This window comes from Pleurodeles waltl, chromosome 2_2 (assembly GCF_031143425.1).
Source record: "Pleurodeles waltl isolate 20211129_DDA chromosome 2_2, aPleWal1.hap1.20221129, whole genome shotgun sequence".
NCBI classification, from domain to species: domain Eukaryota; kingdom Metazoa; phylum Chordata; class Amphibia; order Caudata; family Salamandridae; genus Pleurodeles; species Pleurodeles waltl.
In genome coordinates this window covers 496,756,100-496,782,404 of record NC_090439.1, presented here as the reverse complement: position 1 = coordinate 496,782,404, position 26,305 = coordinate 496,756,100, and the positions used below count along the sequence as shown (strand labels likewise).

Sequence of the window (26,305 nt, the reverse complement as noted above, 5' to 3'; positions counted from 1 at the left end):
TGAATGTCACAAATTGTCGGCACGATCATTTTTAGGGTCGAGCCTGCGTTGCATGTGCTCACGCATGCGTATCGCAGCGAGACGCTTTAGTATTTAGAAAAGGGCTCGGAGCCCTGTCAACTTCAACTCAGTGTTTTTTATTGGTTCGTGGGCTTGCCTAATAAAATCTGCTTGCTTTGATTAGTCGAAGGCACGCATACGTCATGCCTTTTCCGGTAGCTAGCCCTCCTCAGCGCAGTGACCAAGTACAGAAAACATGCGCGGCTCACTGTTTTCCATCAGGCTCGTGGACTTTTTTTTCTCTAATTTACGAGCGCGATCTCGCTTGGCAGAAGTCGAGCGCTTTACATAGTTAATTTCACTTTTTCGGGTTATGTACATAAATGCACTTTTGCCCGATAGGTGAAAAGTCGGGTTAGGAGTTTACAAGGCGAACAGCTCTAACATGAGCAAACGCGAGACCCGTTGCATTGCAAATGCTTGTTTTAAATGGTTTAATCAAACAAAGGCAGAAATCTCTCAAATAAATGCAACAATCACACTAGAGTTTCTCTCTCTCTGAGGAATTTTCAAGATTGGATGCTTAACACATAATAAAAGGGTCTGAGCCTGAGGCCAGGTCCTTAGCTATAGCCATACAAGGAAAAAGCTAACTTTCAACTGTGCAGTCATAACACAACTATATAATCGCAATACTGACACAAATAACACGAGAGCGGTTTAAGACAAGGACCATTGTGAAAAAAACCTTGACAAGCGGAAATTGGCTCAAGTCGCGCTGCACATTCGGTTTCCCACAAATAATTTTGGCCAAAGGCTGCGTTTTACCACTGGGGAGTTTCACGTTCTGTGTGGTCCACTCAATGCCTTCACTAAATGCCTTAAGAACTGGATAAGCTGTGCACGCTTTTACCATTTAATAGACCTTGCTGTCATATTTTTTCTCACCTGCGTAAAACCGTTAAGGAGTGTGGCGCGCATGCGCACAGAAGGATGCACGCCTGCTTGGGTGCACAACTGCGTCATTGATTGTTCATGCCATGGTGTGTGGTGTGGTAAGTGTCCCCAGTACAGCATGCATATTGCGCCAGGCCTCAACGTCGCCCCCTTTAGCTCCCCAGGGTGCCTGCCAGAGTGTGTTTACGTGTTTAAGTCGTTGGTTGTCTGCCAGGCAGCAACGGCCAGGTCAGATTTTTGACTGAGCAAGCCACGGTTCGTAACGAACACAAGATGACTCGTTTTGAGTCTAATCCCTTGCTTTGAAAACGTGAACAGTTATTTAAAAATATAAACAGAGTTTGTTGGCGGGGATTATTTAATTTAAAAAACTATCCCGGCGTGGTGTTGGAGCGCCTGTAACGTCTGTTATTTCAAGTTTAGCGGCAAAGACTCAAATGTTTCAGCAATGGAAATTACTGTTGAGGTCTTAACAAAATCTCCACTGATGTCATCGCCAAGCTTTCCAAGGGCCGTCAAACAGAAACACGTCCCTGTTTACCGTGGTGAACACACTGCTCTTTACGACTGCTCATAACGAAAATTCTGTCCGAGGCGAAGACATTTTTATATTATCAAGCCACGGAGAGCCACTTCGGTTACATTGTGATGTTCGCAAAATGAGGTTTCCATGGCTTCTAAGGTGCGGTACGGGGGAGGGCCATCGGCAGCCCACTTTGACCCCAGATTGCGTGCGTTATCTTTTCTTTCTAGTGGCCTCACTTAAGCCATTGCCTTGTGCAACTGCAACAGATCCAAATGACAGCCCGTATGTGTACATTTGTCCACTGATAAACATGGGCAGTACTGTTAAAAGCATTTGAAAGTCATATTATAATTTTAAAAAGTGCATTAAGGTTAGATGAACAATTTCTTGGTATTAATTGTTGCCCCAATGCACTGTACACATAATTCAAAGTTAACATGTTGACTGTTATGCTAACATTCTGTCTACACTTCTAAACATTGCAATACCATCTAGAAGACACCTGCCTCTTCTGTGATTATTTTTAACTCAGTTTAACTGCTAACAAAAACATACAAATCTGAATTGGGATGCTCTTAAAAGCAAGTTGGGTAAAGGGGCAAAATTTATCTTTTTCCAAACATCTTGAAGTTCAGTGAATAAAGAAAAATGCGTATGGATTGAGGTTTACTCTGCATTGAAGGTTGCCAGGGGCCAGGTTTTTTGTTTTGGCACCATTAATAAAAGTATGACCTACTGAGACAGGATGGATAAAGTGTTGTCGGTGCTTCTTCTGCATCCATATTAAGGCTCATACCCTCTGCGCCCTCCCTGGCACTCTGCTGTCTCATCTTCTGATCTTTTGAAGTAGTCAACACAGAGGCAAGGAGGGGAGAGTGTCATTCCTCCTTGGTTTCTCAGTAGATATTTTGGTGTTAACATGAAGTAAAACAAAATATTTTGTGTAAAGTAACTGTGAGATGTTCTTTTGCACACCCTGTTGCGGAAGTGGTCAGACATTATGGGTAGGAAAGAGTTGCATATATTAGAGTTCTTAATAATTGCAAGAATTCATGTCACAAATGCTGCACTTTATTCAAAATTGTGGACCACTCAGTGAATCCGCTTGGGGTCAGGTACTGCCTTGCAATAACAACTTGCCAAGGTCTGTTAAGGGCTAAGAATCCGAGGGGGGATAGGCCTCTTTTCAGAACATGGAAACTTGAGTATCTCGTGAATGTGCTGACAGATTCTAATAGCCTGCATGCTGAAGCTTTCCCAAAGGCCAGAGAGTAAGGAGCCTGCCCAGCCACATTTGTGTATCCATGAAGAGTGCTTGGAAGCCAGTCTTTTGATTAAAAAAGACTGATTCACGTATAGACTGACTACTTCCAGCCCTAGGTTTAGTCTTTCCAAAGCTAGGGGAATGAAAAGTCTTCTGTCACCCTATGTGGCATGGGTATGCCCAGAAGTTGGTTTTGTGCACAATGTGTCACTGAAACCAAGGCTGACAAGTCCTAACTATGCAAAAACTGTTTCTGAATTGTTTGTGTTCCGGTTCAGGGAGGACCTGATCTGGCAGGTCGGACTGGACTGTTCCAATTGGAGCAGGGTCAAGGCTGATTTGCTTATGGCTTGATCCAAAGTGAGGTGGCAAGGTGTGCACAATAACAATGGACTAGGATGCGGCCACAGTAATTACTAGTGACTGAGATTAAGGCAAGCATTCCATTTATCACTCTTTGTATACTTTGGTGCAAGACCTGGCTAGACACCTCCTACATGTCACAATCTGATTGTCTTCAAAAATCATGTCCAGCCAGCCAGTGGTTGGAGCAGTTTTGTGGGGTTATTCTCTCAGTATTCTTCATTTGGTTAGAGGGAAACATAGGAACTGGTCAGGATATTTGCTCTTGAGAGTCACATGCCAGACATAAAATAGTATCTTCTTTGCTAGGCAGATCTGGAAGAGAACTACAACAATTGCTACTGAGGGTGTGTGTCGGGATTTAACCGGCCAGATGCCTTTAAGACATCCTGATTATAATTTATCAGTTGCTGGACAGATCTAGGTGGGTGATTTAGCAAAATAAGATTTTGCCATTTTTTTTGTTTTGCTTCAAGCAGCCCATCATGTTAAAAGGAAATCATGAAATCCTTGCAGATGACCTAAATGTTTTTCCCTGGGCGAGCAACATTAGGTTGCCACGTCCACCAGGACAAGGTATACCTGAAGGGTTGTCTTGTGCTGCGTCCGCTGTGTCCACAAAGAGCACACTAATCACACAGTACTTTATCTCCCAATCATGAACACATAATCACAATCACACCCACGCCATCCATATTCTGGACTAGTAGACTGACCCCAGTAATCACGATCACTAACGGTGGTGAATACCAACACAATTCTGAGAATGAAAACACTGAACAATAGCAATACAGTTTCGACAAACATATAATGGTTCAACGTGGTCTGCAAACATATACTGATTGTGACTTCTAACTGCTCATGATCACCACACCAAAATGGATGTACTCCTCCTGCCAAAAATCAGATGCTTCATGATGAGGATAACCAAACCAACAAAAGCAGGTGCATGAACTTCTAACCCGCTCTGCTGTAATCAGATGTGGAAACACACCCCTGAGGCGCTAGGTACCTGGGGTGGGACCCCAATGATGAAGCATAAGAAGATTTTGTTAGGAACTTAAGAGCTAGGCTTTATGCACCTACTTTAGTTGGGTTGGTTATGAATTATATGGGAAGGTAAGCAGGTAATTGCTCCTTCTCACTCTGTCCTGTGTTGTTTTTTATTGTAGTGAGGATATGCACTACAGAGGCTCTGGGACAGTGGCTGTTCATTAAGGATGGGCTGCCCTCGATGATAAAGGCAGATTTTAAGGTACCCTTGCAGGAGTCTGTCTTGCCATATATGCAACGTGCAAACAGGCTTGAATCAACGGAAAAACAGGGAACGAACATGTAGGGGATGTGTCTGTCTTTTGAGGATGGGGTCCATCCTCCATCTTGCACCCTTTACAGATGTGGGTAATCTTAACAAAAAGTGCACCAACGATGTTTGCAAAACATTTATCATGTGCACACCTTTCTATGACCGCAATTAATACTGTCAAAGTTGTGATCATGAGTCGTGCAAAAATCCCAGGCACACAAGCAAAATAAATATAGAAGGGCCGTATGGTCACCATGGATTAAGTTTACATGGAAAGCCTGTAGGTAGCTCATTTCGGTGCGACAACTGCACCCCAAAAATTATAAAATGCTTCCAACCACCAGGTACAGACGGGATCCAGTAAAGCTACTTCTTTGCAACAACTAGATTGGAGGGGGATCAATGCAATGCCTTTCATCTCAGGGTACACTGAAGGGAATTGATTTGTAGAATGAGGGGTCCCTCTGGATCAGAGACTGCCCTAACAATTACCAAAAGGCAAAATAAAATGGAAGCTTTCAGGCACATTAGAAAATAGTGTACAGGATTTAGAGCCAGACAGGATGTCATCAATGTTGGTCCTTACAAGGAGGTTAGTAGCCTCTCTCTAAGAGGTACAGGTAAATAAGCCATCCAATACCAACCACAGCCCCCTCCCTACCCAACCAGTGTGGCGGAAGCAAGGAGGCTTCACTCTGAGTGTGTACTTTTGGGGTTCTCCCCGTCCCACAAACATAAGGAGCACCACCAGAGGAATTGCAGATTTTACATCCAGTGGGACAGTCTGCAGGAAGTGATGTGAAAAGGGGCAGGATGGAACCACTATTCACACGAAATGACTTCCATCTTAAAACTGATAATCATTTTTTAACGTACTGTCTAAATAATAAAACACAACAGCATTGCCAATAATGGTATGTTTGTATTGCTGTATTGTTCTTCATTTTGCATCTATGTTGTTTCTACATACTGAAAGATAACAATATCAGCATAGCAACACAATATAACTTGTGTCTGTTCTGCCATTTGTGACTTTCTTTGAGTGTATTATATGCCTTCCAATATGATGCAGCGCCACCACTGAATTTGTGATGATGTAGAGGTCTGGGGTGTTTTCTACAGTGCCCAGACTCTGGGGATCACTTTGTAGGGTATCAGAAACTCATTAAATCTGGCTCGAAACGCTTTACTTGAAGTGATCAGGTTGAAGATCCTCAATCTCACAGGAGATAAACCAACTTCATGTTGAAATGGTAAGTAGACACGGCTCACTGAAAAGACACACAACCTCACATCCACACCCAAGAATAGACTCTTTTTGAGGAAGTCACTGTCAGATTGAATATGGAAGAGATGGTTGCTTAGTAATTTATTTCAGATCAGATTTCACAATACATAAATGGAGATGGTTAAAGACAGAGGTCGAACAAACCCTAATTGATATATCTTTGACTTTTGTTTAAGGCAACCCAATTGACAATAAGGACCACTGAATGGACAAGCAAAATTGCAACATAGCCAAGAGATGATGAAGACTTAGTTGGTCTTCCAAGTAAGGCAAACACACAGTGTGATAACTGCATATCTGCAATTTGCCATACTGCAAGATGCAATATTCAGGTACGCAGTCAATGCACCATCCTGAGTTTCGTAGCTCAGAATGTTTTTTCCCTTTTCTGAGGTGCATTAACATAACATTTGTGTTATTTGCTCATATGATTTGTGCACAGTTGCACCTTGCGGAAAAAACAACTACCGGTCACAATTTGCACCAGACTTGTGATCCTGATTTGGGTGCAGATGTATTAAAAATAGTAACCATTTATTAATTCTATATCACAAAAGGTTGAAGTAAAATAATAGAAATTGGCCTAAATATCCAAGTTGCTATTTATCAAAAAATTACAAAACGTAAAAAAATCAAATACATAAAAAATGGTCCAATTGGGACAGACATCAATTCAACCAGGACTGGGGAAAAAGCTGCATAGGGAGGCATCCATAAAATTAATTTATTGATCTGTGGCCTCAGGGTTTGGGTGGGGCAGTAACTGGTGAAGCAATGCTTTAAATGCTTTTCAAGTAAAATATACAAAATCTAAACTTTAGTTTTTTTAAAATATCTTTTATTGCGTTTTTTTTTTTAAACATGTCAATAATATGCACACAATAGATTTTCCCAACATCACTCTAAGGATCCCACCCTCCCCCAATCATGCACTTAAGTCATCATATTATGTTCCTAAGCTGATAATTCTCTGTTTGAGATAACAGTTCATCACTAGCATGCATAGTTCTATGTTGTTGGCGTAGGGGCTAACTGAGATTCGGATTCCGAGGCAGTTGAAGCATCTTCTGGTACAGGGGCATCAAGGGTCCTCAGGCTGTCCAGTATTGAGTCCCATTGTGTGGCACTATCCCTAGGTCTACGCCCCTGTAATGCTTCTTTTAGTAGTACAGTTCCCTCGATTTCCGCCCATCTTTCTAAAGCGTCTTGCCATTTATTTACTTGCGGGCCCTCTGAGCCTTTCCAATGTGATGTGATTTCTCTTTTGGTGAGGATAAGAGCCAGATCGATAAATTTGTTAGATGTTTTATAAGCTGAGGGGCGTGGGATGTCCCCTAGTAGAGCCACCAGAGGAGACAGGGTCAGCGCCCTTTCGGTGCTAGTGGAGATTTTCCTAAATATTTCTACCCAGTATGGACTCATTCGTGGGCAACTCCATAGCATGTGTACAAGTCCTGCGGTTGGTTCGGCGCATCGGGGACAGCCTGTATCGTTTGTACTGTATATTTTAGTTATCATTTGCGGGGATACAAAATCTAAACTTAACCTGCTCATTCACTGGATCACACGTTGAAGAATGAGGTAGGTGAGCTGAGTTAATCCAACGGATGTGTAGTTACTGTACGCATACCCCACCCCGCCCTACCATACTACAAAACCCGTTCCCACAGGGACAAGAAATGGTAAAGTATACTAAAGTAATACATGTAACATATTTGCAACTAAGGTCCTGCAAACCAGAGTCGTTCATCTCCCAGACAATTTTAAAATTGAAGGGCTGTATTATTTCCAGGTTTAAACTTGTTCTTTTACTTCTACTGTTCTCCTCTTGCTTATGTGCCTTTTTCATTAAGACACAAAACTTGACTCCACCTCTCTATGGGAAAGCAGTGCCATGCTTCATTAATATTTTTATTAAAAATATATCTATACCTGTCTCCCTTTGAAGCCTCTTACTGGCCCAACGTTTGGGAATCGCTTCTGCATTGAGAAACACAATTGTGGACGGGTTTGTGCACAGCAAATGTGATAACATGAATGGACATGTACTAGTGAATCCAAGTCTGGAGGTGGCTACCAGCCTTTTGGCTTAGTCAGTGCTTGTTTTCTTTTGTTATAGCTTTTACAAAAAATAATAGGTGGAGAAGCTGCTGGACTCTCAACAGTAAAGAAAAACATGGCTAAAAGCCAAACATATTTTTCTGTCTCAAAAAAGGAATACCTGGCATCTAAGAGTACTATGTGTGGGAATTTGGTCCTTGTGAAAGAGTAGAATGCCGTCACTCACAGTATAGTTAGCCAATGCTAACAGTTGTTAGGTCCACTGCCCGTGCTGTATGGTGCAGTGCTCGAAATTAAAAGATGAATGACATGACACAATAACAGACCAGTTGATGAAGAAGGCTGGCTATAATCTGTTATAGGTAAGTAGGCAACGCATATATTTTAGTAAAACCAAAAGCTCTTGGTTAACACCAGATCTAAAAACGACAGGAAAACTAAAACATAGTAACTCCTGGGAAAGTGATGCAGCACAAATCTGGTTTAGATTTTTGACTGAGTGATCAATTATTGCCATTAGAAAGCAATGGATGTAGTTATCCCAAGTTGTACCCATCACTTCAATATTACTTTGCATGGTACGTAAGTCTCTCATGCAAGCCCAGGTGTTTTGGTTTGGAATCTGGTATATGGGTGGCAAAGTGAGATACAGTGCTTTTTAAAGCTTATTAGCAGGGACGACTCCTTCGCAATGGCGGAGGAGTGTCGCCCCACTGGCTGAGCCAGCAGCTGAAAAATAAAACAATATTTTACTATTGTTTTATTTTTCAGCTGCTGGCTCAGCCATCATGTGTAGGGAAGGGGCCTGGCTGGGCCATGGAAGAGGGAGTGGAGTGCACTTAAGTGTGCATGTTAGTTTGGCCGGCTGTCCTAGGTCGGCCAAACTGACATGTGCATCTAGGTTTCTCCAACCTGGCTGTGTTTCACAGCTGGGTTGGAGAAACTGCACAGACTCCCATTCATTGTCTGAGTACAGACCAAGCCGCTCAGACCAGTCCTGATACTGGTCATTAGGTATAACATGAGAGTAGCGCCAGAATTGCGTGGGGAGCCTGTGCTGATGTCCCAGGGACTGCTGGGACACCAACACCCTGGAGGGAAGAGGAGAGAGCGGATGTGGCAACAGCAAAGGTATGTTTTTCTTTTATTATTATTCTATTCCCGCCTGCCCCTCCCCTTGAGGTTTGCAGTGGCTGCCTACTGCTTATTAATGACACTGCCGAGGGGCTGGAAGGAAAGGTCTCTTTTTATTAGGTTTTACTTTATGAATGCTGCTTGCTGCATTCATAAACCAGCCCAGTTCAGGGGATATTAGGAGAATCTGGGTGCACTATGTGAGATTGCTGGCCCTGCGATTGGTTGACTGAGAGAGGAATGCAAGCATCATGCTTCAGGGATGGAGTTTAGCACTTTCACCACGCATCTCGTATTCTCATTAATAATGTACTGTTAGAAATAAATCCAGCCTTTACATTGCTCAGTTGTGTCAGACAGTGCACTGCCAGACTGTAACAAAGATCAGTGTGTAGCATGCCAATCAAAAGTTGTTTGTGCCTGCATTGAAACATAAACACCTACTATTACAAGCACTGGCTGTGCCCATCACCATTTGTTCATTAAGTACAGCATTACCTCAAGTAAAAGAAAGGCACAATGAAGTGCCTGCTAATCATTTTGTAGGTGTGTGTGTGTACATGTGTCAAGACATATACACATGCATGCGTCATGACACATGCACACGTGTGACTATGCATGCACTTTCAAAATGGCACAAGTGACTCTTGTGTGTTTTGTTTTATTTACCAATCTGAAACTTATTGGTGAATAAATAAAAAATAAAAAGTGGCATGAAATAGGTTTTTTAAGCATAATACATTTAAAACAAATAATTACGTTAAGACTGCGAGGTGGGCACAACTTAGTGGGGGAGGGTGAGAAGCACATGGCCAAAAGAAAAAGCAACACAGAGCTTAGGCAGGAGGAAAGCACACCCATGTGAGAAAACCACATAGAGCATTGAGAGGTGAAAAGCACATGAGGGAGATAACCAAAAAAATATACATTCTCATGGAGTATTTAAGCAAAAATAAATAAACATTGGCAAAGCCAATAAGACTTGCCTATATGAGAGCTATTGGCTTTGCCAATTTGTTTTAGCCATATTGGACACCAGAGAGACTGCTATTCAGCATGGCTAATAGTGAGTGGCATAGAGTAGAGTACTGTAGAGCATCATAGAGTAGTGGTACAGAGTTAAGTGGTGTGTCATAGAGTGGAGTGGCAAAGAGTGGCGTAGAGTGAAGTAGAGTGGCATAGAGTGGAGTAGAGTACCGTAGAGTGTCGTGAGTAATGTAGAGTGGAGTGGAGTGTCGTAGACTGGAGTGACGTAGAGTGAAGTAAAGTGGCATAGAATGGAGTGGCATAGTGTGTCATAGAAAAGAGTGGTGTATAGGCATAGAATGGAGTGGAGTAAAGTGGCTTAGAGTGGAGTGGCGTAGAGATGAGTGTTGTAGAGTGGAGTGAGGTGGTGTAGAGTGTCATAGAGTGTTGTATAGTGGAGTGTCATAGAGTGGAGTGATTAGATGTAGAGTGGAGTGGCATAGAGTAGAGTGTCATAGAGTGGCGAGGCGTAGAGTGGCATAGAGTGGAGTACAGTGTTGTGGAGTGTAGGGGTATAGAGTAGAGTGGTGTAGAATGGAGTAGTATTGCAGAGTGGAGTGGTATAGAGTCGGATGTTGTGAAGTAGCATAGAGTGTAGTGGCATAGAGTGGAGTAGAATGTCATAGTGTGGAGTGGCGTAGAGTGGAGTAGAGTGTCCTAGATTGGAGAGGAGTGTGTTGTAGAGTAGATTGTGGCATTGGTGGAGTAGAATATCATAGAGTGGCATGTTGGAGAGTAGAGTGGAATAGACTGGAGTGAAGCCTATGGAGAGAAGTGGCATATACTGGAGTGGCATAGAGTGTAGTTGCATTGAGTGGAGTGAAGTGTAGTGGATTGTCTTAGAGTGGAGTGAAGTAGAGTGGAGTAGAGTGTTGTAGAGGTGAGTGGTGTAGAGTGGTGTACAGCGAAGTGCTGTTGAGTGGAGTAGAGTGTTGTAGAGAGGAGGGGCATACAGTTGGATAGAGTATAGTAGTAGTATTTTATTGTACAGATAATAAAATACAATACAATTAAAAACAGAAAAGAGAACTCTTTTTTGTTTTTAATTGTATTAGATTTTATTGTCTGGGCAGTTGGATAGAGTGAAGTAGAGCGTCATAAAGTACAGTGATAGAGAGTGGGGTATAGTGGAGTACAGTATCTTAAAGTGGAATGGCATAGAGTGGAGGAGAGCGGAGTGGTGTAATGTGCACAGACATACAGTTTTAATGATAAAACTACACAGCGCACAAACGATAATGTGTATAAATCAGCCTCACTTTAGTGTATTGATGTGTTTTGATAGTATCAAAATATTTGTTTCCACCACAGAATTACAAACAATTTGCTTGAATTGTGCTTTCCTAAGGCTGATATAGTCTGAAACATTTGTGCACTTCACTTACTGGCATTTACATTTTGCTGTGTGCTAGAAAAAATAACATCCTCCAGCATTCCTCCAGTACCCATCAAGATCGTCACATAAATCCTCTCACTTTGTAATTAGAAAAAGAAAACTAAGCACCAACCTTCGAAGACAGAGCCTGACATTTGGCCTCGGCCTTTGAATGCGCAACAATGTGACAAGATAAAAACTAAATGTTAGTGCCGGTTTATTGCTCATTCACTTCTGAACTCCACTGTGGTTATTTTGGGGTGGGAGGGGGTTGCTTAGGCACCCCCACTCGCCTACTTATAGTGCCTGTGGCATGGGCATGAAAATGAGGAAACACATTTTTCACATTTATATTATTGGTAAAGGACACTGACCAAAATAAACAAGCTTGTAGACTGAACATTGTTGTAGAATCAGTCAAACAGAATAATAGGAGGCAGAAAACCTTTTCATAGAAATACAGCACATTTACTGCTCCTGGAACTTGCATACAGGAGACATCTGAAAAAACATGTACTCTCATGCAGGGCCTCAAGGAAAAGGAAAAAAGAGTTCCCAGAAAGTGAGCACTTGTAGAAGAGTACAAGGAGCCCGAGAGAGAGAGGAGGTAAACATGTTATGTACCACTGGAGGGACAAAGGCATGCTGGACAGCCTACAACAAATAAACAAAGCAAATAGAAAGCGAGCAATTGTAAGTTACAAAGTACAAAGCCAATTTTTAAGCAATGGGTGGAATACATTCCTAGGGAAGCTTTCATCATGGCCTCAGTATGTCTTTGGAACCAGATAACTGCACTGTCTAGTAGGCTTCGAGCTACACAGTAAGTCCCTAAAAGTGACCAATGGAAGGTCACAAGTAAAAGGCTACGATCTGGGGAAGAGGGAAAAAACATGATAGATAACACAGGCCATCAAATAAGAAACAAGCAAAAAAGAGTGATAGTAAAGCCAACCAATGGCATGCAATGAGGGGTCTGCATGCCCCTATATGTGTTTAGTTAGCCCAGAAATGTCTTTTGCACCGAGACAGCTAGTGCTGTCTGGTAGTCTGAGCAAAAAAAGGATTGAGTGGAGCACAGTAAATGAAAAAAAAGAAGCTAAACTGTTACTGGAGACTTCTTTAAAGCAGCAAACCAAAAGCAAGTCAAATTGTTAAAATAATTATGAAATGTATGTTTCTTTTATTTTCCTTCCATCCATTGTAGTCCCTAGCTGCCAACTAGTCTGTTGTGTGATAATTACATATAGTCTTACTTATGGTCATCAAAACTCGGCATTCAGGTACGTGTAGCTTTGCTTTCAGCATTACACGTTTTGACTGAAGGTTTCAGGGTTTCATTTTTTGCAGTTCATACCAGTCGCATACCCAGCGTGTCAGAGACCCTTCTGCAATGAAGGAAATGCCCCTCTGGCTGCTGCTTGAACTATGAAATAGAATAATAATCAAGGTTCAGGTGGTCCCTCTGACCTCTGGGTCCCAGTGCCATTGCACCTGCTATACCAATGGAAGCTACGCCTCTGGTTCATACCACTTATGCCATTTCAATGCTCTGTAAATAATAGGTGTTGCTATTACACAATTTAATGTTATTCAGATTACCAACAATAGAAGGATAAGAGCTGACTTTACCTTGCTGGAATGCATACTTGTGATCTTTGGAACACAAATGTCAGTTTACTCCTGGTGTCCTTGAAACTCCATATTGTGCTTATTGTGTTTCAAAAAAAGGAACATGTTAACGAAGACCCACTTTTTAAAAACGTAGGGCACAGATATCAGCTGAGTGTTCCACTCACTGAGTAACATTTCCAGCATCATGATACACATGCTGCAAAGGGCTATATATGACTGCTGGCCAATGCGCACTGGTGTGTGTATCCTTACTGGTCTTTGTGCATAAGCGGACACGTTTCATGTAGTTTATTGAAAATGTATGTCGTTAGGTGTCTGCTTTTGTGCATGCTCAGTGTCTGTCTGTACGTTGTGTGCCACTGTATGTATGTGCTTTGCAAAAGGCAAACTTGCTTGCTTTGTCAATTATTGTTTGAATCCAATATCCGTGGCGAATTTAAACAGGGGTGCTTGGTGGCATCCAGAGAGGCTATACAGTAATGGTTCATTACAACAACACAAAAAATAATGACCACAAGAGATGTAAGCCCGAACCCTACTAAACTACAGATCCTCTAACCCCCAGTTCCCTTGTAGACAAATGGTTGGCTCACACCGACACATGTTGGTTGCATATGGCATGAGATTCGAAACTTGGCCTCCTGCTTGGGCTGTTGGTGGCATTCCAATTGAACCCCACATATCAGCCAATTCATTTAAATTTATAGGGCTCATACCCCGGGCAAGATCTTACCTAAGCATTGAGTCAAATTAATAAAGCTGTCGGACACAGCATAAAATGGTTTCTAAAATGTGGGGTTTACCTTGTCTACATAGAGAAACTGTGTGTCTCTAAACATATATATGCTAAAGGAAGTCATAAAGAGGTGAGTGTCATGGTAGAAGTGTTCATATTCCTTAAATATAGTGATACGGTACGCAAGATGTAATCATTGAAAGAGCACCCCTGAACTATAGCTCAAAAATCTTATTTTCATTTTACATTTATAGCATCTATAAACCACACCCAAGCCAAAAGGCAGTGGGACGCTAGACAAACACCTTATATAGGCTAAGCACCAGCAAAATCAAAACAAGAAAAGGAGTGCAAACATATTATTAAACAAGCATTGGCGAAGCCAATAGGTTTCGCCTATACAAGAGCTATTGGCTTTGGAAGTGTGTTTGCCATTTTGTACGCCAGTGTGGCTGCTGTGTAGCATTGCTAAAAGTTCAAGGGGTGGAGTTTCAGAGTAGAGTGGGGGAGTAGAGTGGATTTGTTGAAATGTCATAGAATGGAGTAGGAGGAGTGCAGTTTCGCAGAGTTGAGTAGAGTTCAGTGGTTCAGTGTCAGATAGTGTCACAGAATGGAGTGGGGTGGAATAGGGTGAAGTGAGTTAGAGTGGATTTAGGTAGTTGGGTGGATTGGATTGGGGTAGACTGGGGTGGATTTAGTGGAGTGGAGTGGATTGGTCTGGGGTTATTGGATTGGGGTCGGGTGGAATGAAATGGAGTGGGGTGGATAGGATTGGGGTGGATTTGACTTGGGCTGGGTTAAATTAGATTGGGGTGGGTGGTTTGGATTGGAGAGATGGGGTGGGGTGGATTGGATTGGGGTGGGGTGGATTAGATTGGACTGGATTGGGGTGGATTGGATTGGAGTGGGGCAGATTGGATGGATTGGAGTGGGGCTGGCTGGATGGATGGATTGGAGTGGGGTGGACTTAACTGGGATGGAGTGGGGTGGGGTGGACTGGATTGGGATAGAGTGAGTGGATTGCAGTAGACTGGTGGACTGGAGTGAGTTGGGTGGATTGGAGTGGGGTGGATTGGATTGAAATGTGTTGGGGAGGATTGGATTTGGGTGTTGTTAGCTGCAGTGGGATGAATTGGAGTAGGGTCTATTGATTGGGGTGGGGTGTGTTAGATTGGACTAGGATGGATCGGAGGTGGGGTGGATTGGAGTGCTACAGGTGGATAGATTAGAGTGGGGTGAACTGAAACGGTATGGGGTGGATTGTGGTGGGGTGGATTAGAGTGGGATAGCCTAGATGGATTGGATCGCGGTGGACTGAATTGGGATGGGGTGGGGTGGACTGAAATGGAATGGGTTGGATTGGGGTGGGTTGGGTTGGGTTGGAATGGGGTGGGGTGGACTGCATTGAGGTGAGTTGGATTGGATTGGCATAGGGTGAATTGGACTGGAGTGGGGTGGACTGGAGTGGGATGTATCGGATTGTATTGAGTGCGGTGGATTGTATTGAGTGGGGTGGTTTGGATTGATTGGGGTGGTGTAGGATGGGGTGGATTGGATGGAGTGTGGTGGATTGGCTTGGGGTGGAGTGGAGTGTGGTGGATTGGATTGGAATAGGGTGAATTGGAGTGGGGTAGGCTGAATGGATTGGAGTGGGGTGGACTGAACTGGGGTGGGGTGGGTTGGGGTAGAGCGTGGTGGACTAGAAAGGGGTGGAGTGGATTGAAATGGGGTTGGATGGACTGGAGGTGTATGTTGGATTGGAGTGGTGTGAGATGAATTGGACAGTAGGGAGGAGTAGGGTGGAGTGGATTGGAGTGAGGTGTATTAGACTGGGGTGAATTAGGGTGAGGTGGATTGGGGCAGATTGGAGTGTGGTTGGGGGTGGGATGAATTGGAGTGGGTGTGGGTGGAGTGGATTGTGGTGGACAGGACTGGAATGAATGTGGTGGCTAGGAGTGGGATGGATTGGAGTGGAGTGGGTTGGTTTGGAGAGGGGTGTACTGGATAGAAGTTGGGTAGATTAAGGTGGTTTGGAGTGGTGTGGATTGGACTGGAGTAGGTTGAATTAATGTGAACTGGGTTGGCCTGGAGTGGGGTGGGGTGAATTAAAGTGGATAGTATTGGAGTGGGGTGGACTGGATTGGAGTGAGGTGGATTGGGTAGTGGTGGACTTGATTGGTGTGGGCAGATTGTTTTGTTCAGGAGTGGGGCGGATTATTTTGGAGTGGTGCAGATTGTTTTTCTATTAGAGTGGGGAAAACTGGAGTGGAGCAGATTAGATTGGGGTGGGTTGGGAGGATTGGAGTGGGTTGGGTTGGAGTTTATTGGATTAGAGTGAGTATTTTGGATTGGAGTAGTGTGGATTGGTGTCGGGTAAAGCAGGGTGGATTTTAGTGGGGCGGATTGGAATGGGGTGGATTGAGGTGAACTGCACGATTATGTGTTAAAACGTTTCAGAAATTACACACATTAAAGAAACAATGTTGGTTTGCAATATTTTGAACAAATTAATCGTCATCTTTTGAGAAGAGCGCCCACGAGCTAAAACAAAAGAAAACATTAGTGGAAAGTGAGAAAAGACGACTTGGTAAAAAAAAAAAAAGTTATCTTCAAAAGTAAAACCTACCAATTTTGTTTGCTCTGCTGGGCACGTTTTTGCCAGTCACAAGCCTTCTGTTTGCAGGGCAGCAGAAGTTGAAAAGAACAATAGTACCTATATCACGTCAGGAGCAGCAGACAAGCACTAATTAAGTTCAATCAATCGGCACTTGGTCCCTGCTCCACACAGAGGAACAGAAACAGTGGCTGACCTGCCCTAACTAATTATGAGGCCATAAAGAAGACTACCACGCAAACCAACAAACGGTGAGCGACAGGCAGGCTCCAAGCCCTTTACTGTACACAAAAGAGTATTGGAAGCGAGATGCATGCACTCCCGCATGCACTCGCAGGCACAACCCTAAATAATGAGCCCATAAAAAGGGAAAAGATTCAAAATAATTCAGACCGAGAGTATACTAGAGCAACCGTACAGCTGGCAAGAACAGGGTTTAGGAATTGTTGAAGGCTAACTTGTTTAAAAAAAATGTAATGTCTTCCGAAAGATTATCAGGTATTTTGAAAGATTAAACTCCTTGTAGCCCGGACATGTAACTACTAACTCACTCCCTTAACACTGTTCTCGCCTTCACCTCCAATAATGAGACTTTTTATAGTTTACATCACCCTAGTGTTCAGGGCTAGGAGGAAAACGTAGCCCACACTCTGCATGTCTGAATATTGCGTCCTGGGGGTGGACTACCATAGGATGGAGAGAAAAATGAAGGAAGAAATATGTCAGGTAACAGTTGATCTTCCCACTTGTAGGTGCCCAGGTGAAGATAGGTTCTTAGAGGAATTCTACCAGAAAGCAGCTCACTCCTGGTTCAATTAATAAATGCAGAATACAGAAAGGTAGAGACTACTGGGTCCCTTGGCCTGATCTCTAATAATTTTGCCATATCCCTCATTCCTAAAGAAGACACAGATCCACAGGAATGTGCAAGCTCTCTGCCCACTTCACTAAACAGAGTCGACATAAACCCCTGGCAAATGTCCTGGCGTTCCGACTACACAAAATAATACCGCCCCTCATACATGACTCAAAGGAAGGCTTTGTGTGATGCAGATCATCCCAAAACATCTGAGAACCTTCCAGTATGTCCTATGGCAGACTAGAGATCTTCCTAAGGAGCCTTTGGCCATACTGCCTGATGGAGAAAAAGCCTTTGACCGTTTGGAATGGGACTACCTATCTTGGACTAAGGAAAGAGTCTTTGGCCATACCGCCTGATGGAGAAAAAGTCTTCGATCGTTTGGATTAGGACTCCCTATCCTGGACTAAGGAATGGGCAGTATTGGGTAGTGGGTGCACACACACTCTGAGGGACTTAGATTTCCTCACAGGATTACATATTATTTAGTTCATCATTTATCACAACTTTAACAATTTCTACCACAAACACAGCAGACACCTCTACAGATCGATATTCAGAAGTTGTTGAACAGTTTCCGACCCGAACCCTACCTGCATACATATGGAAATACAACCCACTCTCTCTTAATAATACGGTCATTAAAACTATGTGGAGGTACAGGAAAACAGCACAACTGGCACCCGTAACAATCCACTACTGCACCACTCAGTCCCAATTCTGAACAACGCTGGCATACAGAGAAACAGTAACCCTGTTAAGCAAGCGGACTGGTAAGGTAAATCTGACGCCTTGATCAACTGACTCTAAATGATAACCTTAAAGACTTCCAGACATTATAGAATTGATTTTCTGTAAGAACTCAGTACTCTTGGCAACAGTTACAATTACACCACTGCCTGAGGAGACACCTAGGTCCACCCCTGGTAGACCTAGCAATCACTCTCATCTTGCAGTACCTAACTACATCTGGCCTTTCCATGAGAGGTCTCTGGTTTATTTAGTGTCCCAATTAAAGAAACGTGTTCAAAGCCCAACAAACATACCTTTAGACAGTTCTGACAGGAAGACTTAGAGAGGGAATATATCATATAGGATTGGGCAACACTTTTGGTAGAACACAACCTTTGGCTCAGAGAAGCCAAACCTATTTTGTTTTACTTTTGAATAATGGATGACTGGTCTTGGAAACCCCTATAACTACAAAGAGCAGCCTTCTAGCATACTTGTGCTTGTGGAGATGTGGCTAAGAGTACAGTGTCTTACCCCATATAATTTGAAAGTGTCCAACCATGCAGAACTACTGCCATACGATGTGGGCCAAATTTGAGAACACTGGTGAGCTACCTATAAAACCATCAATTCAGTGGGTCATATTGACCAACAGGACTAAAATATTAGGACTTACTAACCAAAACCGCAGATGGCTAAAGACAACAATGACCACAGCCCACCTCTGTATAGTATAACACTAGAGACAGCAAACTGTACCTAACCAACCCCTTGCAAATGGTTGACAGAACTATCAAGAACTGCACACTGTGAGGTCCTTAAATATATATCATTAATGATGAACTTGAAGCTTTCGATTTGATATGATGCTCTTTTCTAGCAGGGTTAGACAATGCCTATGAGGGGCTGAAATATAAAAATCCCGGGAAGATGGATCCCATGGGTTTCCATATACGACTAACGCGAGATTCAGTGTATACATCTCAAAGGCAATATTTCTGTGTGTTGACATGTACAGCTGCTTCTTCCCATACTACATTTCCTATACTCATTCACAAAAGCCTATTCTGTTATTAGATATTTTCCATGTCCCACTCTATCCCAAAACCTTTGGTTCCTTCCACATATTGATTGATGAATCTGGGATCCGCTTACGCCATAATAGCTTTATGAGTTCACCATATGCTTAGGTCTGCAGGTGTCCAGCGGAACACAGTGAACTATGTGCAAGCCCTTGTCATGAGAAAGTTAGAGCCTTGTCTGTTATTTATCTGCTTTATTTATCTGCACACTTATGAGTAATCATTAATTATCAACTTATGTTCTATGTTTGATCCAGATATTTGCTGTATCTGTACTTATCAATGTATCACTAAATAAAGAATTGTTGCAAAAAAGCCTAAAACTCATGAGTAAGTAATGTTACAGATGAAAGGAGAGCTGAAGCAGTTGCTCGGTCTGACAATAAGGTAACCCTAGAATAGAGAGGTCCAACTGAAAGGCTTTTTTTTCTTTGAGTATTTCTGGAACAGCCATAATGTGCAACACATCCACCAGATAGTGTGGGAGAAGACAATAGGTATCTTGTATGTTAGGCAGCAAACTTTGAACTGAATTATTTAGCATGGGAGTATCTAAACCTGGAGAGATGTGAATTTATTTCTTATATTTTAATATAACCACCATTCACATGGAAATTTACCATATCCTGGACAATGGATCAGAAATCTCAAGATGCAAACATAAGCTTCGTGCCCATGAGTGAGAACATTTGACAAGAATAGGGCTGAACCTGTTAGAAAATAAGAGGCTAAAAAGGAAACACTGAATCCAAAGAAAACCACACAAAATAGACTACTGTGGCCAGCGCAGGAGAAAGGCACAGACAAAGAACACAACAAAAATACTGTTGCACACCAAACCCACGAGATGGCCAGGCTTGCTCACTAAACTTCACCTATGTTACAATGAAGGGCTGGTTTGGAAATGTTTGCTCGGATTGGTTTTGTTTACCGGTCCAGCCCGGCGTTAACATGGTATGTATTTTAAGAGCATGTGTGAAATCCTGGCTTTTGGCGTTGGGTTATTGGTTTAATTTTTTCCACCAAGTTTTTCGAGGATGGCTTTAGTGTGCAACCTATCAGCTACTAAATAAACGTATGAAAGAAAGGTGCATAATGTTCTCACGTCCTTTACTTTCTGTTTGGCAAGTTTGGACCAAAGTACCAAAAGAAAGAACACCAAAGGTGTAACCAAAAAGTGTGCAATTGGTGTATTTCGAATGTAAAGAAGACGACGTGCTGGAGACCCGAAGTGAGCACTTGAGAAGAATAGCAGATAAGGCATGAGAGGAGCAAGCTCTGTCCCAGGTAAATGTTAAACTGGAGGCAGTGAACCCACAGTGCTGTCACAGCAGCCAAACTAGGCAGCACACATTAGGCCCAAGCTAACTAGGAGATCCCACACCGGGCACGTCACGCATCCCTGCAGAGCACAAGCACTGGGGTAAGGCATGGGACTGCCTTCGTGAAGACCCAGACAGGCTCATGAAAGTAAAGCCACTTTCTGAGTGTCTAGATAGGGTCATCAGACCATCTGGGACCACTACCGTTGCAGTCTCCAGGCGCCTATCCAGGTTTCCAACCACAACGTGTGTGTTCACAGTACCAGGACCGCAGCTGGACCAGGGCCTTCTGGCATATGCACTCAAACATCGACTGATAGCTTCAGGGAAGTCACCGATGTCGAATTAGGGGAATTCTTATCTCTGCCCGATGGCATTGTGGACAGTCCAGCGACATGCGAATCTGTGTTGCTCTGCCACAGGTGACGGGAAATGCACAATGTGTGGGTTAACAATGGACTACTATTCCAGCAGCGTTTTAAAAAGGGATACAAAAAACATGGCTGTCTGTAGTTGGGTGACATAGGGGCGTCCATCAACTTCGTATAAACTTGAATTGCAGCATAGGTGGACAATGTATTCTGGGTTATGTAGTACGTTTTGCAGAGCGCTGTCTCGAGTGTCTGGTTTGGTCAGTTCACTTAGCCATGCATGTTTTTGTTGCCTTTTGGCTCTTATGGATTGCTTTTTCACTTTTTACATGCAGGACTACACGGATTCCAGGAAGTACAAAGGCACAGTGCTAGATGATCTGTTCTACACAGGAAATCTCAGGCTCTGGCCTGGACTGAATGACTTGCTCAGGTCATCTTGTTACTATGCCCTTTCTGTGCACAATGTCATTTTTGCACAGGCCAGCCAGGGCATCGTTGTTTCTCCATTGTCGGGAGGTGCAAAATTGCACTGGCATGTGAGCTACGTAATCCAGCACGAGGCCACCAAAGAATGCTAGCACTTTAAATACTGACAGTCTATGTCATTGAGAATTATTGGTATAAAACTGCACCCATCCTAAGGATGTCCATGTAACCCAGAAAGGGTGGAGCAAAATTGCACTGGCATGTTTATGGTCTACGTAAACCAGCACGAAGCCTTCACCAAACATTTTACACAGTCACTTGAAGTTTTGTATCTATAGGTGGCCAGCACCATCTTCACAGCCTCCCTCCTGCGCCGATATCTCCAATAATCTGTGCCACCAGAGGCCCTTTTCCTAAACTGAAAGCAGCATGTTTCGAAACGGAGCTTAACGGTTTTTTTTTCTACTTCTCAGCTGCAACAGATGTAAAGAACAAATATTTTCCAGCCAGTGGATCTCGGGAAGAGAAGGATGCCAAACAAATTTCACAAGCCAGTTAAGCCTCCATTGGCACCTAATGACTGCCAGATGTTGAGGAGCAGAGCTGAGGACATCAGAAAACCTTGGCGGCTTTCAAAAACAGCAAAGAAAAAGAGAGAGAAGAGAAAACCAAACACAGAAAGCTTATTATAGGTGGTCGAGAGGAAATGTGTGCCACAGGAGGTCGAAATGCGAAATTATGGCTTTGTTCTGTCCAGGTGACGTTTGCAGCGTGAAGCTGAATGTATGCGTATACTAAAGTTACAGTGACACAGGGAAGTGTAGAATGGTCCTGCGCAAGGTACACATGCCACATGCGTCCCTCAATAATCACACATTTTGAAACAAAGAGCTAAAAATGCAAATCTTCAGGAGATTCCAAGAGACCATAAAAAAATAAACGCCAACGAGCTCCACAATCCACAATCAGCACACTTTAAACAGTTACACACTTAAGGCAATACGAAAATAAACTCAGGTCTCTCCTAAAATCAGCATATCTTAAACATTTACATACTTAACAAAGCAGGAAAATAAACGCAGGCTAAACTCACAATCAGCACATCTTACACATAACACACTGAAGAAAGCACGAAAATATACATAGGCCAACAGCGCCATAATCATCACATCTTGAATATGGCACAGGCTGGCGCCTGGACGCCTGGCAAAAGCACTGTACAGATGCCACACCTGAACACCAATATTCACAGTAGTAAGAGGTTGGATGTATTTCTTATACAAAAGTACGGTGCTCTCTCTCTCTTCCATCATGCACATGCGGCTCTTTTCCTCTTTTTCCAGGATAGAAGCTGTAAGCAGAACACTCACAAACCAGACTGTGAAGTTTTGTACCGGGCCGCAGGTGGGATGGCACGGTCACAGCTCAATGCAGACAGCGCGCGCGGTGACCACAGAGCATCTGGGAGACTTACCTTTCATGTTGGCGCTCAGGACAGGGTCACGCGGAAGGCCCGGGGTGGATGGGAGAAGTATCGACACGAGCGCGGTTCAGGTGCCCGGGCCGCACCCTATTGTACCTCCATGTTATGTAAAGCGCGCAGTGGGCTGGTGCCGGACGCGGACAGAGGTGCGTCGCCCCCTCAGGGTCTCTCCTCAGCGCAGAACTTCTTGTAGTCAGATAGGCAGCCTGCGGGATGTCAGCGCAGCTCACTCACTGCCAGGCATGGTCTGCAGTCCTGGGCTCTGTCCCCCTCTCCCTCCCCTGCTATCTCTCACTGGGAAGACTGCGAAGGAGCCCGTGGAAAGTTTGAGGAAGAAAACGTGTTCGCCTCTCTGCTGGCCGCAGAGCCTGAAGAAACCCACAAAAATGTCACGAGAGAGAAGAATCCCTGACTCTGCAAGCACGTGTTTTGTACATTGGTCTGCTCCTCACCACTCCCCCTCTCGCCCCCTCCTCAGAACTTGTCAGTTGGCCCCCGGTGAGAGGGGTGGGAGCGTGAGGGGGCGGAGGTGAGGCGCACGGCCCAGGAGTTTGCTTCCAGCAACTTGAAGGGGTACAGGGGATGGGGAGCGTGTGACATGCTGAGGAGAGGGGGTCTGTTCGAGGGGTGTGTCAGGTTACTGGGGGTTAAATGCAAGCGTCAGGGGCTGCAGCGGGACAGAAGGGCTGGGATTCATTAGACTTCAAAAGAAGCACCAAGGCTCAGGTTTAAGATGCATTTTAACAGGCAGCTTACAAACAAAACAAACGAGGGTTTATTTGTGGCAGGCAGGATGACTGGAAAGAAAAAAAAAACAATTCTTGAGGTTAACTATAGCACCCCTGTTGCTACAGATAATGGGGAAAAGAGAAAACTGTCGTCAAGGCAATAAAGACTGGATTTATGAGAAGCACTTGGAACTGGGATTTCGTATTTTTTGGTGCAGAAATGTTTACAGCTGTAGTCCAACGAGCTAGCGTGCATTAAAACGTGTTTTTATTTGCAAACGTTACTGCAACTGGAATGTATTACAGAGTTACATTTTTCACTTTTTGCACATTTTTAACTTGCGGGTCCCTGTTTCGCTGAGTTGAAATAAAGTGAAAGTATATGAAGAATAACACATTTTCTAGTTTACACGTCAAGAATTTTCAATTCTATTTAGGACAGGAGGCGAGGATTATGCCCCTCTCTCTTTACTGCAAAAAATACAGCAGCCAATCAAAACTTAAATAACCAAAAAACTATGTTTCCCATGAACCCATTGAGACGATGTCCACCAGTCATAGGGATGACTCCTGCATATTAGTCTCTCCAAACACAGTCCTTCCTCTTTCTTTGCAATGAAACCAAAAGTACTTGACTCCTTGGAACTGGAATCTCTTCAAACTAACCAACTCTGGGGAACATCCCAACTATCCTCTTGATGAAAACTGGACCTCAACAAGACCTCCATCTCCAAAACACCGATCAGGTGCCTTTGTTATCCGTTCCTAGAAACAAGAAAAAACATGCCAATAATATCCTACCCTTGGCAAAATATCATAAAAATAATATAACAGGAGGGTACACAATCATAAAATCATTATACATATGACAACTTTCAATTAGAAAATAAATAATACAGTAATTTCTCTATGGGTGGGATAATCCTTGCCTCCGTGTCTTTAATAGAATTGAAAATTCTTGACACGTAAGCTAGACTTTTTTTTATTCTATGTCAGGACCGGAGACTTCGGATTATGCTAGTTCAAAGCTGATCTACCACCGTTGCAGACAGAATATTTTAAAAGTGGAATCTGATGACCAATCAGCCGCCTTCATAACATCCTCTAAACGAGAACCAACCGAGAATGCCTTAGAGGCCTTTGCTCCTCTGACTGAATGTGCTCCAAACATAGAAATATCTATACCAGCTTCCTGCAGGAGCCATCGTAGCCATGGTGCCAAAGTAACTACAGTTATAGGACCAAAAGGCTTTTGGAGGGAAATCAATAATTGTCCCTGAAAATCTCTACGAAGTTGACAGGTACATTCTTCGTAGGCTTTTAAGCATTTCACAATACACAATTTCTGATGGTGAGGAAAAGCTGGATAAGAAACACATCTGGAAGATGACTTTGTACAATTAGAAATAGTAAAAGAAACTCCAGAAGGAGTAAATACTCTACCAGCTATATCCAGTGCACGTACATCTGACACTCTCCGACAGGACAAAAGACACAGCAACATAGTCAACTTCGCAGAGAGCTGTTTGCGAGAAAGATCCTCATTACACGGCCAGGATATGAAAAATTTTATGACTATGGGGGTCATTACAACCCTGGCGGACGGTGTTAAAGGTGCGGTAATACCGCAAACAGGCCGGCGGACAAAAAAAGGGAATCATGACCCTGGCGGAACCCGCCAAAAATGACAGCCACTTTAACACACCACCCGCCACGGCGGTACAGACAAGCAGCGCGGCGGTTACCGCCAACAGACAGGCGGGAGACAATGTACCGCCCACACTATTACAACCCGCCAATCCGCCACCTTTTCCGGGGCGGATGCACCGCGGATAAAAACACGGCGGAAACAGCTTTTGCAATGGGAAAACGCTCACCCGAACACATCCCACAAGGAACGAGGACACCAGGGAGCCCGAACTCCAAATACTCCCTGCGCTTGTTTTTCTGCTCCTTTACGACCAACAGCTACGTAGGCGCAGAAGATACCAGTGAGTACTGCACCTACGACACGGGGGAGGGGGGAGGCAAAAGTTAGGGGACACCCACCAAACAACCCCACCCCCACCCTCGCATTATACAACATACACACCAATGCATTATCAAAAATCACAGTAACAACCCACAATCCCCCCGGAAGAATGAAAACACAAAGCCAAATTCGGGCAAACATTGTAATGTGCCAATATACATGTCATAAAAAAATATACAGATATATATATCTCAAAATCACTCTTATTTACACATACAATCCGAGAAGTAGTGCAGATATGTACACAACAATGTCCGTGCACCAACAGTCCAAAAATGCATGGACGAGGCCCACAATAGATACCTGACCAAAATCGGAGAGAACACTGCCGGGGCATCAGATGGAAATAAAACAGGCACCTCAGGGGGAAGGGAAAGGGGGGCACCTCAGCCAGATGAATGCGAAGCCAGATCCACGACGGGGCTCCATGCCCATTGATGTATCCTGGGGAGTGCAAAGCCACAGTCTCTCAAGTCTCTACAGTGGGTGGCTTGCCCACTGTACCATCCTGGGAAGTGCAAAGCCACAGTCTCTCAAGTCTCACAAGTGGGTGGCTTGCCCACTGTTCAATCTTGGGGAGTGCAAAGCCACAGGCTCTCAAGTCTCTACAGTGGGTGGCTTGCCCACTGTACCATCCTGGGAAGTGCAAAGCCACAGTCTCTCAAGTCTCACCGGGTGGCTTGCCCACTGTTACATCCTGGGGAGTGCAAAGCCACAGTCTCTCAAGTCTCTACAGTGGGTGGGTTGCCCACTGTTCAATCCTGGGGAGTGCAAAGCCACAGTCTCTCAAGTACATGCAGGTCTCCACTGGTTCTGGAGGGGGACTGATGCCCAGACTGGATGAGTCTCCACGTGGAAGTACCTGTCCTGCCACTGTCCCAGCTGCACATGGGATAAGGATGCCTGATGTGGCGGCCTTTTCATTCCTACACGGTGCACGCCCTGTTCAGCGGTGCTTTGCCATGGCGGTCTTTGCCCTGTT

At 43.9% G+C, this 26,305-nt stretch overlaps 1 protein-coding gene across 1 annotated transcript in view; it reads right to left on the bottom strand.

The window, feature by feature from the left end:
• Positions 1 to 23,024, bottom strand: part of COLEC12 (collectin subfamily member 12) — a 422,420-nt gene extending 399,396 nt beyond the window's left edge. The window contains exon 1 of the mRNA XM_069219987.1: positions 22,555 to 23,024. Within this exon, the coding sequence (XP_069076088.1) occupies positions 22,555 to 22,561 (7 nt within the window). The 5' untranslated portion in view covers positions 22,562 to 23,024. The remainder of the gene's footprint in view (positions 1 to 22,554) is intronic.
• Between the last annotated feature and the right edge of the window lie 3,281 nt (positions 23,025 to 26,305).